The 17,593-nt window shown below is 44.8% G+C and overlaps 1 protein-coding gene across 2 annotated transcripts in view; it reads right to left on the reverse strand.

Moving 5' to 3' along the window:
• LOC123766297 (mechanosensory protein 2) overlaps positions 1-17,593 on the reverse strand; it is a 563,765-nt gene that overhangs the window by 506,747 nt on the left and 39,425 nt on the right. The window contains exon 1 of one of the 2 annotated variants that reach the window (XM_069321163.1): positions 5,798-5,943. The exons of the other annotated variant lie outside the window; for it this stretch is intronic. Coding sequence (XP_069177264.1) covers positions 5,798-5,885 — 88 coding nt within the window. The 5' untranslated portion in view covers positions 5,886-5,943. Of the gene's footprint in view, positions 1-5,797; positions 5,944-17,593 lie in introns of those variants that run through there. 2 annotated transcript variants of the gene reach the window in all.

Genomic DNA, 17,593 nt, shown 5'->3' on the forward strand with positions numbered 1-17,593 from the left:
ATATATATATATATACTTGAGTTTGGGTGGATGTAAACAGGAGGCGCCTCGTATGAGCCAAAATACTTTCCACAGTTTGTTTTATCATTATCATCTTTTCATTTTCAATTCACGCCTCCAGTAACCTCTGTCATCTAATCGCTATATAAGAAAAACTTGAGGAAAACACACAGCCAAGTACATTATAGACATATAACATAAATCTTAAATCTTCCTTGAGTTTCCCTAAAATCGTCGCACCACGTCGGCCCTTGAAACACTCAATTACTGCCACAGAAATAATGAAATATATTTAACCTGTCTTTCACGCTCACAAACTGAAAAAACATTGCAAAACTCAAATTACAACTGAGTTAAATCATAAAACCTTTTCCACAAATTCCTAAATCTTTACGATCCTCGTAGCATTCTTGTTTGGAAACTAGAGACCAAATAAAATAAAAAAAAGATCAGCATTCACAAATTATCCATGAGAAGCCATCTTAAGGTGTTTGTCAAGATCTTTTACCGCGGGTAAGTCGACAAGGGCTCTAACAGCGGGTAAGTCGACAAGGGGCTCTAACAGCAGGTAAGTCGACAAGGGCTCTAACAGCGGGTAAGTCGACAAGGGGCTCTAACAGCAGGTAAGTCGACAAGGGGCTCTAACAGCAGGTAAGTCGACAAGGGCTCTAAGAGCGGGTAAGTCGACAAGGGCTCTAACAGCTGGTAAGTCGACAAGGCTCTAAGAGCGGGTAAGTCGACAAGGGCTCTAACAGCTGGTAAGTCGACAAGGCTCTAAGAGCGGGTAAGTCGACAAGGGCTCTAAGAGCGGGTAAGTCGACAAGGGCTCTAAGAGCTGGTAAGTCGACAAGGCTCTAAGAGCGGGTAAGTCGACTAGGGCTCTAACAGCTGGTAAGTCGACAAGGCTCTAAGAGCGGGTAAGTCGACAAGGGCTCTAAGAGCGGGTAAGTCGACAAGGGCTCTAAGAGCGGGTAAGTCGACAAGGGCTCTAACAGCTGGTAAGTCGACAAGGCTCTAAGAGCGGGTAAGTCGACAAGGGCTCTAACAGCTGGTAAGTTGACAAGGCTCTAAGAGCGGGTAAGTCGACAAGGGGCTCTAACAGCTGGTAAGACATAAGATTGATGTTGGCAACAGCGTCTTGCTTATTATTGAAGAGCAAAGATGGATGGCTGAGACATGTTTACTTCAGAGAAGGAGAACGGCGACCCTCCCTCCCTCTCTCTCTCCTCCATCTCTCTCACCAACCAAATATTCCTCTTCTTACAGAAGACATAATGGCAATACGAAAGAATTAGCGATGACAATGAAAAAATATTCAAAATCGTTAGAGAGAGAGAGAGAGAGAGAGAGAGAGAGAGAGAGAGAGAGAGAGAGAGAGAGAGAGAGAGAGGGAGGGAGGGGGAGAGGGAGAGGGAGAGGGAGAGGGAGAGGGAGAGAGAGAGAGAGAGAGAGAGAGAGAGAGAGAGAGAGAGAGAGAGAGAGAGAGAGAGAGAGAGAGAGAGAGAGAGAGGGAGGGAGGGAGGGAGGGAGGGAGGGAGGGAGGGAGGGAGAGGGAGAGGGAGGGAGGGAGGGAGAGGGAGAGGGAGAGGGAGAGGGAGAGGGAGAGTGAGAGAGAGTGAGAGAGTGAGTGAGTGAGTGAGAGAGAGAGAGGGAGGGAGGGAGGGAGGGAGGGAGGGAGGGAGAGGGAGGGAGGGAGGGAGGGAGGGAGGGAGGGAGGGAGAGGGAGAGGGAGGGAGTGAGTGAGAGTGAGAGAGAGAGAAAGTCTCAACGCAGAAGTCCATGAACATGAACTTATTGTTTCATACCTGAACAATATTTTATATAAGAGCCACAAGCCGGCCATTGCAACATGCCCAAGATGACCGTATACTTTCATGTATACGTAGAAAATTTATGTTCTCGAGTTCAATTTACAAAAAAAAAAACGAATCCTTAAGTTCCTAACATTACACTTTAAATCTGAAATTGGCAAATCCAAGATATACAGTGACTATATATTCACTGTGGGATCTTTAAACCTATACTCTGAATGTCTATGAGACCTTTTATGAGGAAAAGTATATCTAAGAGAGCTTTGTGAGCACATACAATAAACATTTGTCATGGTTCCCGAAGCAGAAGGCAAATATACCCACTCTTAGTGGTGGAGCCGAGGAGTATTGACAAGTCAACTCATTTTAAGAGCAGATTCTGTGGTCAGAATCACAGACCGAACGAGATAAGAAGGTTTATAGCTTCTCAGGATGGTATATTGCTTCTTCAGGATGGTATATTCCTTCTTCAGGATGGTATATTACTTCTTCAGGATGGTAAATTACTTCTTCAGGATGGTATACGACTTCTTCAGGATGGTATATTACTTCTTCAGGATGGTAAATTACTTCTTCAGGATGGTAAATTACTTCTTCAGGATGGTAAATTACTTCTTCACGATGGTATATTACATCTTCAGGATGGTATATTACTTCTATCTTAAGATTCCTCCACATCAGTGTAAGTCATCACCATGTACTCGAGTGCACTGGCGCACAACCGATTTATTTTTTAGAAGCGTAAATTTATGCACATGTTATTATATTCGTAAAAAATATCCCATCGTTTTGGGTTATACAGTAGGTTAAAATTTACGAATGTGTTTTTTGGGGCTGCTGGAGGTTGGACGAGCATAGCCTGATGGGTGAGTCTGCTTGGACGAGCATAGCCTGATGGGTGAGTCTGCCTGGACGAGCATAGCCTGATGGGTGAGTCTGCTTGGACGAGCATAGCCTGATGGGTGAGTCTGCTTGGACGAGCATAGCCTGATGGGTGAGTCTGCTTGGACGAGCATAGCCTGATGGGTGAGTCTGCTTGGACGAGCATAGCCTGATGGGTGAGTCTGCTTGGACGAGCATAGCCTGATGGGTGAGTCTGCTTGGACGAGCATAGCCTGATGGGTGAGTCTGCTTGGACGAGCATAGCCTGATGGGTGAGTCTGCTTGGACGAGCATAGCCTGATGGGTGAGGCTGCTTGGACGAGCATAGCCTGATGGGTGAGTCTGCTTGGACGAGCATAGCCTGATGGGTGAGTCTGCTTGGACGAGCATAGCCTGATGGGTGAGTCTGCTTGGACGAGCATAGCCTGATGGGTGAGTCTGCTTGGACGAGCATAGCCTGATGGGTGAGGCTGCTTGGACGAGCATAGCCTGATGGGTGAGTCTGCTTGGACGAGCATAGCCTGATGGGTGAGTCTGCTTGGACGAGCATAGCCTGATGGGTGAGTCTGCTTGGACGAGCATAGCCTGATGGGTGAGTCTGCTTGGACGAGCATAGCCTGATGGGTGAGTCTGCTGGAGCTTGGACGAGCATAGCCTGATGGGTGAGTCTGCTGGAGCTTGGACGAGCATAGCCTGATGGGTGGGTCTGCTGGAGCTTGGACGAGCATAGCCTGATGGGTGGGTCTGCTGGAGCTTGGACGATCATAGCCTGATGGGTGGGTCTGCTGGAGCTTGGACGATCATAGCCTGATGGGTGAGTCAGCTGGAGCTTGGACGAGCATAGCCTGATGGGTGAGTCTGCTGGAGCTTGGACGAGCATAGCCTGATGGGTGGGTCTGCTGGAGCTTGGACGAGCATAGCCTGATGGGTGAGTCTGCTGGAGCTTGGACGAGCATAGCCTGATGGGTGAGTCAGCTGGAGCTTGGACGAGCATAGCCTGATGGGTGAGTCTGCTGGAGCTTGGACGAGCATAGCCTGATGGGTGGGTCTGCTGGAGCTTGGACGATCATAGCCTGATGGGTGAGTCTGCTGGAGCTTGGACGACCATAGCCTGATGGGTGAGTCAGCTGGAGCTTGGACGAGCATAGCCTGATGGGTTAGAGCCAGCTAGAGCATGGCCGAGTATTTAAATATAAAGTTTGCTTAGAAATTGTTTCAATTTGAAGAAAATCTATCCAAACATAATATTTGTCAATTACTATCTTTATCCTACAAATCAGTATCTTCCCTTATCTGTAACATGATTCTGAATACGCATGTCCACTGGAAAAGAATTGGCCACAGAGAGCATTAAACTCTCCTCCAACCCTTTTATCCTTTACGCCGTGGAGGTATGAGCAGCACATTCGTGATTGGTATGCGTCATACAACGCATGGGGGTATAAATAATCACGAACGCATGTTACAAGTTACTTTAGTCACTTGTGCTGTTCTGCTTTGAGGACCACCTGGAATTAGTGAAGGGACATCCACCTTGATCACTTGGCAAAACGGTATATACAGTCACGTTAGGCAGGATTAGGTTATAATGGGTTATGTTAAGCTAGGTTATATCTAGTTAGGCAGGATTAGGTTATAATGGGTTATGTTAAGCTAGGTTATATCTAGTTAGGCTGGATTAGGTAAGGTTAGGTTAGGAATTTCGTTATCGAAATGACTTATGAACGAAGTGACCTGAATTCTCTCAGATGAGTGTTCGTGTGTTGTGGTATAGATCTTGGCTCTTTCAGCTTGTTTCAGTTTCTGACCAAAGTTAAATTTCTAAGACCACTAGACACAGTACCTGTCAGAAGATGTAACGGGACATAAGAAATACTTGCCTGGGGATGTTTGGTCCACTCACACATCACCTAGATACTTGTATCAGCTACGAAAGAAATAGAATCGCATGGAGTTGATGTTAAAACTGATAAGAGTAATGTCAATACTTATTACAACTTAATACCGTATGGCATACTCATTAGTTCAGGTAGTTTAGTGTACTATTATAATCAGACTAGTTCAGAAGAGAGTATTATTATATGAATACAGAACCTAGAATACATTCTATCTTAAAAAATGAGCAGTTTAAACGGTGTTAACTATAAACAGAATTCAGTCTCAATATTTCAATATAGACATTATGTTTTCCCCATTACCTACACATTCAAAAAGTATCTTTACCCCAAACTGCTAAAACTATGTGGATTTAGCTTCCAACTCCTTTTAAATGCTCCACGTATACTTCTAGATGGTAATTAATTATCTGAGTCTCCCTTACCTTACCCTCACGAATATTTTTGTACCTGTTCCACCAAAATTTCAATATCTGTCTAAGCTTTGCTAGGTATTAGGAAATTTGGATGTTCAATATTGCTCAAACCTATGGAACTATATCATAATCTATTCTCATGGAATTTCTTTTTTCTCCTACATTTTCCTAACCTCAGATATTGTCTCTTACCTTGGCCTAACCTCAGATATTGTCTATTACCTTGATCTAACCTCAGATATTGTCTATTACCTTGCCCTAATCTCAGATATTGTCTCTTACCTTGCCCTAACCTCAGATATTGTCTATTACCTTGCTCTAATCTCAGATATTGTCTATTACCTTGCCTAACCTCAAGCTATTATCTATTACCTTGCTGTAACCTCAGATATTGTCTCTTACCTTGCCCAAGTTAAATATCCCAATTTTTAACTATAATTTTTGAGATATCCTGAATATCCCAAAGCCTTTCCTAGGTTAATTGAAATGTCTTCTAATTTACCTAATATCGGACGATTTAATCTAGTTTTCCTAATAACCAGCAATGCTCTTAAGCTTTCCAAATCTCAGTTAATTCTCCTAGCTTCACATATCCTTTGGTTTCAGGTTAATTTTAAATAATACAGTTCTTCATAAAGTCTGATAATCCTCTAAGGTGGTAACCAAAGCTTTGCCTAGTCTTGTATTGTCCAAAATTTGCCTCTAATGTCATGTCATGCCCCTATGTGTGTGTGTGTGTGTCCTTAAGCTCAAGCAGTGTCCCCTGCCTTTCCCTAATCTCCCCTAATCTCACCTTGAGCAACATAGCCCATAGGGACGTGTCTGCTGCTGTGTGCCCCTTCTTCTATCTTCAGGGTGTCGCTGTAGCCTTCGTTCTCCATCTTGCCGACCGGCTCTAGTTCGATACGGTCGACTCGAGTGCTGACCGGATACTGGCACCATCGAGCCGGTGCCTTATCTGGGGGATACTCTGTCAGTGCTGTTATCTTGGGGAGGGGAGAGAGAGGGGTGGGGATGTGGTCAAGTGTAGGGTGAGAGGGGGATAAGAGGAGAGGATGGTGGGGATGAGTCTAATCTGGGAGGTGTGTGTTAAGTTGTTTTCAGGCTTTTAGCTGCGTGAGTGACGTCTGATTCTTTCAAGTTGTAATGGTCACAGCCTAACAACTTTAACTGTGGTTCTCAGGTTGTTGAGCTGTGATGTTTGAGAGGAGCGGGGGGCCGGGAGGTACTCTGATACACGTGTTTTGACTTAGACGGTAGATTTAGCTGTATGTACTGTATATGTGTCACTGTAAGGTGGCAGTGCTTGGTTTAGTACGAGATCAACGCCACTCGCGCTAAAGTTGCCATGGTATGTTAACATGCTATTTTACAAGTGTGTGTGGCGAAGCGTGTGGCTGAACGAATGCAAAATAAACTACTACGATTGATCTAATATCTCTGTAACTGATAACAAACCAGCCAATCTACACAGTGTGTCTATTTTTCAAACTACATCATGCATTTCAAGAAGAGGCGATCATTTTCCGTGTTAAAGAACAAGTCTTTCATGCTGTATTTAAAATGTTATGTTAAGTCTTCAGCTGCTAAACATTTAAGGCTTTCTTCTGTGATTCGTGATTGATACATGTACAAGCCACAGTGCCACAGCAGATAGCCTTCACAGTGCCACAGCAGAGAGCCTTCATAGTGCCACAGCAGACAGAGCCTTCATAGTGCCACAGCAGACAGAGCCTACACAGTGCCACAGCAGACAGAGCCTACATCAACTACTTGTGATGGACCTGAACCAGTTAGATAATACAAAACAATAAAATGAATGAGAATTCCACCTTTTTATATACATAAAAGTAAATACTAAATATCGTTTAATATGCTTATTAAGTCGTGTAGGGGAACCCAGTACTCAGTGTAGGTGTACTCTGTGTAGGTCATATACACTAGCCGGGTTTACCACTCTTGGAGATCAGATCACCCGCCATCAGACATGTGACCTCACCTCAAGAGTGAGGTCACGAGAGAGACATGTTTAGTCACTTCCTGTCCATACCAGAAGACGTGCCTCTGCTTGTGGCCTGGACCACATTCCCGGCGTGTCAACACGTCATTAACTGGGGAGGATAAAATGCCTGCCACGGTGTGTAGTTACTGGGGTGCTGTTAATAACACGGTCACAAATGTTATATTATATATTATATATATATACATATATACACACTATTATCTCTGACAGCATCAAACTGTACGACTGTTTCCGTGCTGGTGTACTCACCAAGTTGTGTTTGCAGGGTTGAGCTCTGGTTCTTTGGTCCCGCCTCTCAACCGTCATTCTACTGGTGTACAGATTCCTGGGCCTACTGAGCTCTATCATATCTACCTTTGACTCTGTGTATGGAGTCAGCCTCCACCACATCACGTCCTAGTGTATTCCATTTACTAACTACTCTGACACTGAAAAAGTTCTAATGTTTCTGTGGCTCATTTGGATACTCAGCTTCCACCTGCGTCCCCTTGTGCGTGTACCACCCGTGTTAAATAATCCGCCCTTATCTACCCTGTCAATTCCCCTGAGAATTTTGTATGTGGTGATCATGTCTCCCCGAGTTCTTCTGTCTTCCAGCGACGTGAGGTGCAGTTCACGCAGCCTTTCCTCGTAACTCATGCCTCTTAGTTCTGGGACTGGCCTAGTGGCATACCTCTGAACTTTTTCAGCACATCGTCTTGTGCTTGTGTGTGTGTGTGTGTGTGTGTGTGTGTGTGTGTGTGTGTGTGTGTGTGTGTGTGTGTGTGTGTGTGTGTGCGCGTGTGCGTGTGCGTGTGTGTGTGTGTTAAATTAGATATATAAATTGCCCTAGATGTTCATGTATGGGTCGAGTATCATACTTTATGCCCTACAATAATTTGTACTTTAATGCATTGACTCAATTCACTCATTTTTTTTATAATTTCCATTCAAAACTTTATAGTAATGCACTTTTGACAACTTCACGTAATCCGTTCAATTTGTGTACGACTCTTAAGTTAAGAAAACACATTTTGACATTTCCATGAGATCATGTCTCCAGCTCCCTCATTATGTACTCCCTCGTTCTGCTGCGACTCGATGTGAACAGTAATCCGTCTAGTGGGCAAATTGAGCCTTGATAGAGCCAAAAAAGAGGCAAATAGAGCCTAGATAGAGCCAAATAGAGCCTAGATAGAGCCAAATAGAGCCTAGATAGAGCCAAATAGAGCCTGTTTTTCTAGAGCCTCAGAAATTTTTTATTTGGTCATACACGCTATGGAAATTTGCAGTGCAAGTGAGTTGTATGTTATTACAGACCATATTATGGATTGCAATTTATACGCCAAGATTAAAGGGTGGAAGATCTCCAGATACCACTGTGATTCTCCGGGGAAGATTAAATATTAGATTCGGTACCCATTAGATACTTTCAGAGACGTTCTTCATTCTGAGCATACTGGCCTGGCTGGAAGAACATTGGCCGCTTATTTTACCGGTCTGAGTTCATTCCCATGATTATTGAGGTGAATGATGTTATACGTTCTTCATGGGTGTGGTTATCATTCGTTATCCATCTGTTCATTCCGTCCCAAAGTACATCTGTCTAAAGTCTCAAGTTTGACGATATATATTACTGTCTCTATCAATGTTAACGGGTGCAGTGATTTGTGGTAACACTCACAATACGCTGATCCATCTACTTTGAATCATATACTGTCATTCATGTACTTTGAACAGTGACCCATCTTTTATATTATTGTTAGGTTAACCACAGCAGTATCTCCATCATGCCTCAACATACAGGTTCTCTTTAAAATAATAGAGGATATAAAATGTCTCTTGCATTACGAGGGAAACGTAGTCTCTCACACTCATGGCAGACGAATAAAAGTTTACCCTTTACATACGAGGGAAAATGAGGTCTTCCTCCACTATTATGTAGATGAAAAAGGAGCGCATTTCCATGCCACAAAAGAGAAAATAAAAGGGTTTTTGTCACACTTGAGCAAAAAAGATCTGGTCGACACTCTTTAAAGTCTTCAAAGATCAACAGTAAAAGATCTGAAGCCTGGCTGGCCTGTAATCTAACTTTAATGGCCTTGCGATAAAAAAGAAACTTTCTTGAAAGTTGGCCGAGAATGTAAGACGGTCCTGTCGGCTTTGCTGACACGTGTGGTGTTCAGTGTGTGCACACTCTTCTTAGGTGTGGTGTTCTGTGTGTGCACACCCTTCTTAGGTGTGGTGTTCTGTGTGTGCACACCCTTCTTAGGTGTGGTGTTCTGTGTGTGCACACCCTTCTTAGGTGTGGTGTTCTGTGTGTGCACACCCTTCTTAGGTGTGGTGTTCTGTGTGTGCACATCCTTCTTAGGTGTGGTGTTCTGTGTGTGCACACCCTTCTTAGGTGTGGTGTTCTGTGTGTGCACACTCTTCTTAGGTGTGGTGTTCTGTGTGTGCACACCCTTCTTAGGTGTGGTGTTCTGTGTGTGCACATCCTTCTTAGGTGTGGTGTTCTGTGTGTGCACACCCTTCTTAGGTGTGGTGTTCTGTGTGTGCACACCCTTCTTAGGTGTGGTGTTCTGTGTGTGCACATCCTTCTTAGGTGTGGTGTTCTGTGTGTGCACACCCTTCTTAGGTGTGGTGTTCTGTGTGTGCACACTCTTCTTAGGTGTGGTGTTCTGTGTGTGCACACCCTTCTTAGGTGTGGTGTTCTGTGTGTGCACACCCTTCTTAGGTGTGGTGTTCTGTGTGTGTGCACATCCTTCTTAGGTGTGGTGTTCTGTGTGTGCACACCCTTCTTAGGTGTGGTGTTCTGTGTGTGCACACCCTTCTTAGGTGTGGTGTTCTGTGTGTGTGCACATCCTTCTTAGGTGTGGTGTTCTGTGTGTGCACACCCTTCTTAGGTGTGGTGTTCTGTGTACGCACCCTTCTCATACCAAACAAAATGACTGCTAATTTAATACTCAAGAACAGCCCCAAATAAACAATAGAACCCTCACCAAACACCAAGCATGGTACCCTCACCAAACACCAAGCATGGTACCCTCACCAAACACCAAGCATGGTACCCTCACCAAACACCAAGCATGGTACCCTCACCAAACACCAAGCATGGTACCCTCACCAAACACCAAGCATGGTACCCTCACCAAACACCAAGCATGGTACCCTCACCAAACACCAAGCATGGTACCCTCACCAAACACCAAGCATGGTACCCTCACCAAACACCAAGCATGGTACCCTCACCAAACACCAAGCATGGTACCCTCACCAAACACCAAGCATGGTACCCTCACCAAACACCAAGCATGGTACCCTCACCAAACACCAAGCATGGTACCCTCACCAAACACCAAGCATGGTACCCTCACCAAACACCAAGCATGGTACCCTCACCAAACACCAAGCATGGTACCCTCACCAAACACCAAGCATGGTACCCTCACCAAACACCAAGCATGGTATACCAGTCTACACGCACCAATGAAGGATGTCACCTTCGATCTACCAACATTGGTATGACCACCACAAAGCTTTCGAGAAGACTGACTTGCCATCTACAAGCTGGTGCCCCTAGAAACCCTACACAGAGTGAACGTACCTCAACATTCACTAGGAATGTGCTAGTGGGTATTACAAAAATCCTGGAATCTACCACTGACCAAAGAAGATTGCAAATCCTGGAAGTTATACCTATAAGAGAAAAAAAGACCCACCCTCACTATACAGAATAATGACTCTGATTCCTTGCCAGCACTCAGACCAAGACCACACCAAATACCGCTGGATAATGATGTCTCTACCCAGGTCTCTCCCGCCTACCGAGATAACCAGAGTTTTACCCAATGCTTAACCCAATATTTGATAGGGTAAGAGGTTAGGGCTAATGTTTAATTGGCCCTATCCTCCTTACCCCAATCACCTCACTCCATACTCCTTCCACTCTTCCCATGCGTATTTAACCAAAAAAATATACATCATGTATTCATTCTTTACCTAAAGATGTTCAAGAAAGGGAAGAAACGTTGTAGAAAATAAATCCTTCAATAATTACTGCAGCTTCTTTTCCATAAATTTTGGCAACTTGATTGTTCTTCGTAATACTAAGAAAAATAGTCAGAAGCATAGAAAGCTTACGCAATAAGATCAACAAAACCACCAGTGCGATTATGGTGTGGTGTGTATGTATATATATATATATATATATATATATATATATATATATATATATATATATATATATATATATATATATATATAAGGGGGTACCACCACTGGTGCAATTATAGGGACCCACAGTCTCAGAGAAGGGAACACAGCGCATTCAGGGAAAAACTTGCCATTTAACTCTGAATACGTAAGAGAAAATGTATATATATATATATATATATATATATATATATATATATATATATATATATATATATATATATATATATATATATATATATATATATATACATATATATATATACATTTACAGTACGTACGTTCATCTTCAGTGAACACCGAGGAACTATCCACTAAGGTAATGCTCGCATGCAATTCAATACCGACAGAGCAAGATTTTTGGACCCGGGCTTACTAACACTCACGACACGATACTGAACGATAGTTTATTAGTCCAAGTCGCCCAATATATACTCCAGCAGGCTACACGCTCGTTCAATACACCACCGGGAAGGGGAGGGGGGGGGGGGATTATGCATAGCGATCGCTCAGCTCCCCCCTCCCTTTCGTCTATCCTACCACATAACCCATCCCCTCGGAACCCCCAACCGTCCCTCAACCCACGCTCAGTGACCTCTCCAACCTCTCCTCCCACTACCCAGGAGACCTTACTTTGGGTCATCTGGAGCAGGTGGTCGTGATTTAGTGCATGGGGAGGAAAGAAGGAGACCGGGAGGAAGGTAAGGGAAAAGGGATGATAGAAGTGGAAACGAGGAAAGGAGAAGGAAAATAGAAAAACGAAAATAGGGAAAAAGAAAGCAGAGAAAGGGGAAGACTACAAGAAAAAGGGAGAGAGGAAAGCAGGAAACAACGTAGAATTTCTAGTGGAAATGTGAACCTCTTATGGATAACTCTCTACGGGGGAACAATGTCTCAAATACGCAAGTGATGAGTGCATTGATTATTATAATGTGTTTGTGGTCACATTCTGCCATCCTTTGTTTTCAGCCGTCATCTTTAGTTATCCCTTGAGTTCCAGGCACTGTTACTGCTGGTCCCTCACTGCTCCACCCCCCACCCCAACACCACCCCCACCACAACCACCACTCCACCACTACCCACCATCACCACCACCAGGTAGAGTACCACATGCTATTCATCATCACCCAGCGGTATTATGGCCAAGAATTCTCCTTCATCATTGCCACATGCGCCAGGAACAGCTGCTTCCAACATGAACTATACATTATGAGCATTTAGGTGAAAGGTTATGAGTCCCAAAGGAGAAACTTTGTGAGTTAGGAGTAGAAACTTTGTGAGTTAGGAGTAGAAACTTTGTGAGTTAGGAGGAGAAACTTTGTGAGTTAGGAGGAGAAACTTTGTGAGTTAGGAGGAGAAACTTTGTGAATTAGGAGAAACTTTGTGAATTAGGAGGTGAAACTTTGTGAGTTAGGAGGAGAAACTTTGTGAGTTAGTAGAAACTTTGTGAGTTAGGAGGTGAGATATTAAGACGTTGTCCATCACATTGTCAGGAAACGAGAATATATGAGGTGCCAAGAGATGAAGCAACATGAGTCAAAAGATAGTGAAAGATTTTGTTATGAGTTGTGAGGTGAACAGTTTAGCAGTACACGAGTACCACTGACTCGTGTAGTCAATGACTGTAAACTGTACTGTTGACTGACTCTTCAATAATGACCCTTTGCATCGTTACCACCTGGGCCAAATTCACCAAGCATTTATACAACCACTTCCGAAACCTCTACATCTTTCCATTATCATGACAGCCATATACATTTCTATATATCAGTTTATGAGCTCCGAAGCACTACAAGGTTGTTCATAACCATAACAACCTTGGGTTGTGAAGTTTCGAAAAACTGTTTCGAAGTAAACTGTTTAATATATGAAAACAAAGCCACCATCATTTAGGAAAGATATACGGGTTTCGTAAGTGGCTGCGTAAATGGTTGATGAATCCTGGCCCAGACCATCATGTTTAAAACATGTACATATTAGGCTATATTTAGGTTTACATTGTCGGTCCGACTCAAAACAAGATGAGTTTTTTAAGAGATGTTTCACAAGAGCATTAGGTCATGAGGTGTGAGTACCCTGTCCGTGGGTTGTGAGTACCTTAGGTCACCCTGGGAGAGCAGAGTGTCACCCTGGGAGAGCAAAGCGTCACCCTCGGAGAGCAGTGTTACCCTACCCTGGGAGAGCAAAGCGTCACCCCTGGGAGAGCAGAGCGTCACCCTGGGAGAGCAGAGCGTCACCCCTGGGAGAGGAAAGCGTCACCCTGGGAGAGCAGAGCGTCACCCTGGGAGAGCAGAGCGTCACCCTGGGAGAGCAGAGCGTCACCCTGGGAGAGCAAAGCGTCACCCCTGGGAGAGCAGAGCGTCACCCTGGGAGAGCAGAGCGTCACCCCTGGGAGAGCAAAGCGTCACCCCTGGGAGAGCAAAGCGTCACCCCTGGGAGAGCAGAGCGTCACCCTGGGAAAGCAGAGCGTCACCCTGGGAGAGCAGAGCGTCACCCTGGGAGAGCAGAGCGTCACCCTGGGAGAGCAGAGCGATAGTCTCCCGTCAACAAAGGTCCTCTCCTGGCTCTGCCAGACAGGACGCCCATCCGGCTCGACGCCACAACAGCCGGCTGGGTAATCAATAAGACATTGGCTCCACTAATTGCACCATTGAGAAGCGCTGCTCCTCACCACTGTGGCGTTAACGACCGCCTCAGGTGCCAAGCTGTCGTTCACCTGATCCCGAGCCTGCGACGCCGTTTTTAGCGTGTGATTTCTTATGTTTGTATGTGTGTGTACACACTCATGTGTGTTCCGCACGTGAGTATGAATGCATGTGTATATGTGCGAGCGCGCGCGCGTGTACTCACCTAGTTGTGTTTACGGGGGTTGAGCTCTGGCTCTTTGGTCCCGCCTCTCAACCGTCAATCAACAGGTGTACAGATTCCTGAGCATATTGGACTCTATCATATCTACACTTGAAACTCTGTATGGAGTCAGCCTCCACCACATCACTTCCTAATGGGAAGTGTGTGTGTGTGTGTGTGTGTGTGTGTGTGTGTGTGTGTGTGTGTGTGTGTGTGTGTGTATTTACCTAGTTGTGCTTGCGGGGGTTGAGCTCTGCTCTTTCGGCCCGCCTCTCAACTGTCAATCAACTGTTTCTACTTTTACTACTACACACACACACACATCCCAGGAAGCAGCCCGTGACAGCTGACTAACTCCAAGGTACCTATTTATTGCTAGGTAACAACAGGGGCATAGGGTGAAAGAAACTCTGCCCATCGTTTCTCGCCTGCGCCCGAGATCGAACCCGGGACCACAGGATCACGTGTCCAGCATGTCCGCTCGTCCGCCGGCGCTCGACCGCCGTGTGTGTGTGTGTGTGTGTGTGTGTGTGTGTGTGTGTGTGTGTGTGTGTGTGTGTGTGTGTGTGTGTGTGTGTGTGTGTGCGCGTGCGCGCGCGCTCTTCCCTTTTACATCATCCGCTTATATTTGCGAACAATTTTGCATATAAATAAATCCCCATTGTATTTCTCAGTCAGCCCCAAACACAGTATTTCTGTTCATGTCATGAACGTGTATATTCGTGCTTGTATATGTCTGTGCTCGGATGAATAATGTATGCCGCTGCCAGGGTTTACACTACACTGCTTACCTGTGCCAGAGCAGATTACCATAATGTCTCATCGGATGTAATTAATTTCCCCTTGATGCGCTGTTATGCTACATGACACCACTCCTCCCTTCCTCATGCTTATATCAATTCCAATAACAGTGAGAAACTCCCAGGAGCAGAGGGGGGGATCAGGGACGTTGGTTCGAGCCCACCGCCATGCCCCAAAGATTTTGCCATGGGTATATCACGCTTTTGTGATTTTATTGTCATGGTTTTGGGGTCTAGTTGGTGTTAGGTTTAAAGGTCTATCAACCACGGGAAGGCCGTTAATGCAACCCGTTCTCGCACTTTCTTACAGTCAATACTGACTTATTAAATACGTGCATATGTGACATACTAAACATACTAGTTTACCTTGAAAAGCTTCATAGAAAACACCGACCTTACCTAACCTTCTTAGTATGTTAAGATAAGCATCTTATTGCTTCGTAATTTCAATTATTACTTAACCTATACCTATAATAGGTTAAGTAATAATTGTAATTATGAAGCAATAAGATGCATATCTTAACATATATTATCATATCATAAGTCAATATTGATATTATGCATATCATAAGTCAATATTGACTATACGAAAGTGCGAGAACGGGTTGGTTAATGACATCCACAAGAGCTTACTAAACAATCACGAAGTACACTTTAGCCATGAACATTTCTGAGGGGTGAAAAAAATAGTTTTCAACACGTTTATACCAAGTTGCTAAATACGTTGCTGTTGTTGCAAAGTTGCCATACGTTGCTACGTTGCAAGTTGCAAAAAGTTGCTAATCTTATATATAGCAGAACCGTCATAACATACATGTATATAATACAATATCTACTTTAAAGTATATAATTTATACTTATATTGGTATATAAGTATTTTGTATATAATACAAAATGTGTAGAAGCCGTGAAAAGCTCCAAAGGTCCTTCTCTATTTCGAAAACTTCCATGTGTGGAGGAGTTCAGTTCTTATTCCAATAATTGAATATAAATCGCCGTGGAAAAAGCATCTATCTATAAACAGTCTGAGAGAAAACCGGCGGCGTCATGGATGCCTCAACTGCAGAAGTTAGGAGAGGTTACCATAAAGATATAACATTCTAACTTTTTTATATCTGCCGATTAGCGGCGCAGGAGTCTGGGGCCAGAGATCGGTGTCTGGGGCCAGAGATCGGTGTCTGGGGGCCAGAGATCGGTGTCTGGGGCCACAGATCGGTGTCTGGGGGCCAGAGATCGGTGTCTGGGGCCAGAGATCGGTGTCTGGGGCCAGAGATCGGTGTCTGGGGCCAGAGATCGGTGTCTGGGGCCAGAGATCGGTGTCTGGGGCCAGAGATCGGTGTCTGGGGCCAGAGATCGGTGTCTGGGGCCAGAGATCGGTGTCTGGGGCCAGAGATCGGTGTCTGGGGCCAGAGATCGGTGTCTGGGGCCAGAGATCGGTGTCTGGTGCCAGAGATCGGTGTCTGGTGCCAGAGATCGGTGTCTGGTGCCAGAGATCGGTGTCTGGTGCCAGAGATCGGTGTCTGGTGCCAGAGATCGGTGTCTGGGGCCAGAGATCGGTGTCTGGTGCCCCGAGATTGGTGTCTGGGGCCAGAGATCGGTGTCTGGGGCCAGAGATCGGTGTCTGGGGTCAGAGATCGGTGTCTGGGGCCAGAGATCGGTGTCTGGGACCAGAGATCGGTGTCTGGGGCCAGAGATCGGTGTCTGGGGCCAGAGATCGGTGTCTGGGGCCAGAGATCGGAGCCTGGCGCATGAAGACACTACTCCAGGGGATCCTGAGCAATAAGAGGATTAAGAGGAATGCCTCGGGTACTACTGCGTCTCTGAAGACTTAATACCCGTAACTGGGTCGTCCCAGTTGTTCTGAAGTTAATTTCAGAATTAAGGAGCATTAAACATTTACGCGGCCACTTACGATTCCTGTACATCTCTCAATCATGGTGCCTTTGTTTACATTTAACAGTTTACGAACTTCTTAGCTTCGGAACCCGAAGTTATTTCTATAAAGAACCTCGTAGCACTTCGGAGCTAATAAACTGCTTAATAAATGTAAACAAATCCGCCGTGTTTCAGGAAAGATGTACAGGTTTCGTAAGTGCTTGATGAAGCCTGGCCCATGCTAGGTGCGTCCTGATAAACCAATCTCTGCTCCGGAAACCACGAGACGTAGGTAGTATATGATCGTGTTATGTGAGTGCTATTATCTTTGTTAATTATAGTTTGTCAATAAAAATAGCACAATTTTTATTTGGTTAAAAATACATATAAAGGCTAAACCCGGGAGACCCACTTTTAAATATTCAAATACAAATTATTGTTACCATCAATTCCCAGCCCCCCCCCCCCCCCACCACCACCACCAAACAAAAGATTACATTTTCGTGAGCTTCAGCGCAACAAGTAGCACAGCCTACAGGAAAGAAATTGGGAGTTCACGATGAATAATGACTCCGTCCATTGTATGAAACAACTGGAGTATTAGCATGGCTACAATCGCCCACACAGCTCCGCAACATTTATATTTGATATGAGTGTTTGAACGCCAGACCTTAGTCTTACATAGTTTGAACGCCGTTAGTCTTACATAGCCGGAAGCCTATGTAAGACTAAAGCTACACTTTAGGCTTAGATAGTTTGCTAGACTTAACTTCAATTACTGTCTCCCACTGTTTTCTATTCCTTTCAATGCTGTCGTCCTTTTAGCAAAGCAGCATCACTCCCTCGCGGACAC

This window comes from Procambarus clarkii, chromosome 9 (assembly GCF_040958095.1).
Source record: "Procambarus clarkii isolate CNS0578487 chromosome 9, FALCON_Pclarkii_2.0, whole genome shotgun sequence".
Classification (NCBI taxonomy): domain Eukaryota; kingdom Metazoa; phylum Arthropoda; class Malacostraca; order Decapoda; family Cambaridae; genus Procambarus; species Procambarus clarkii.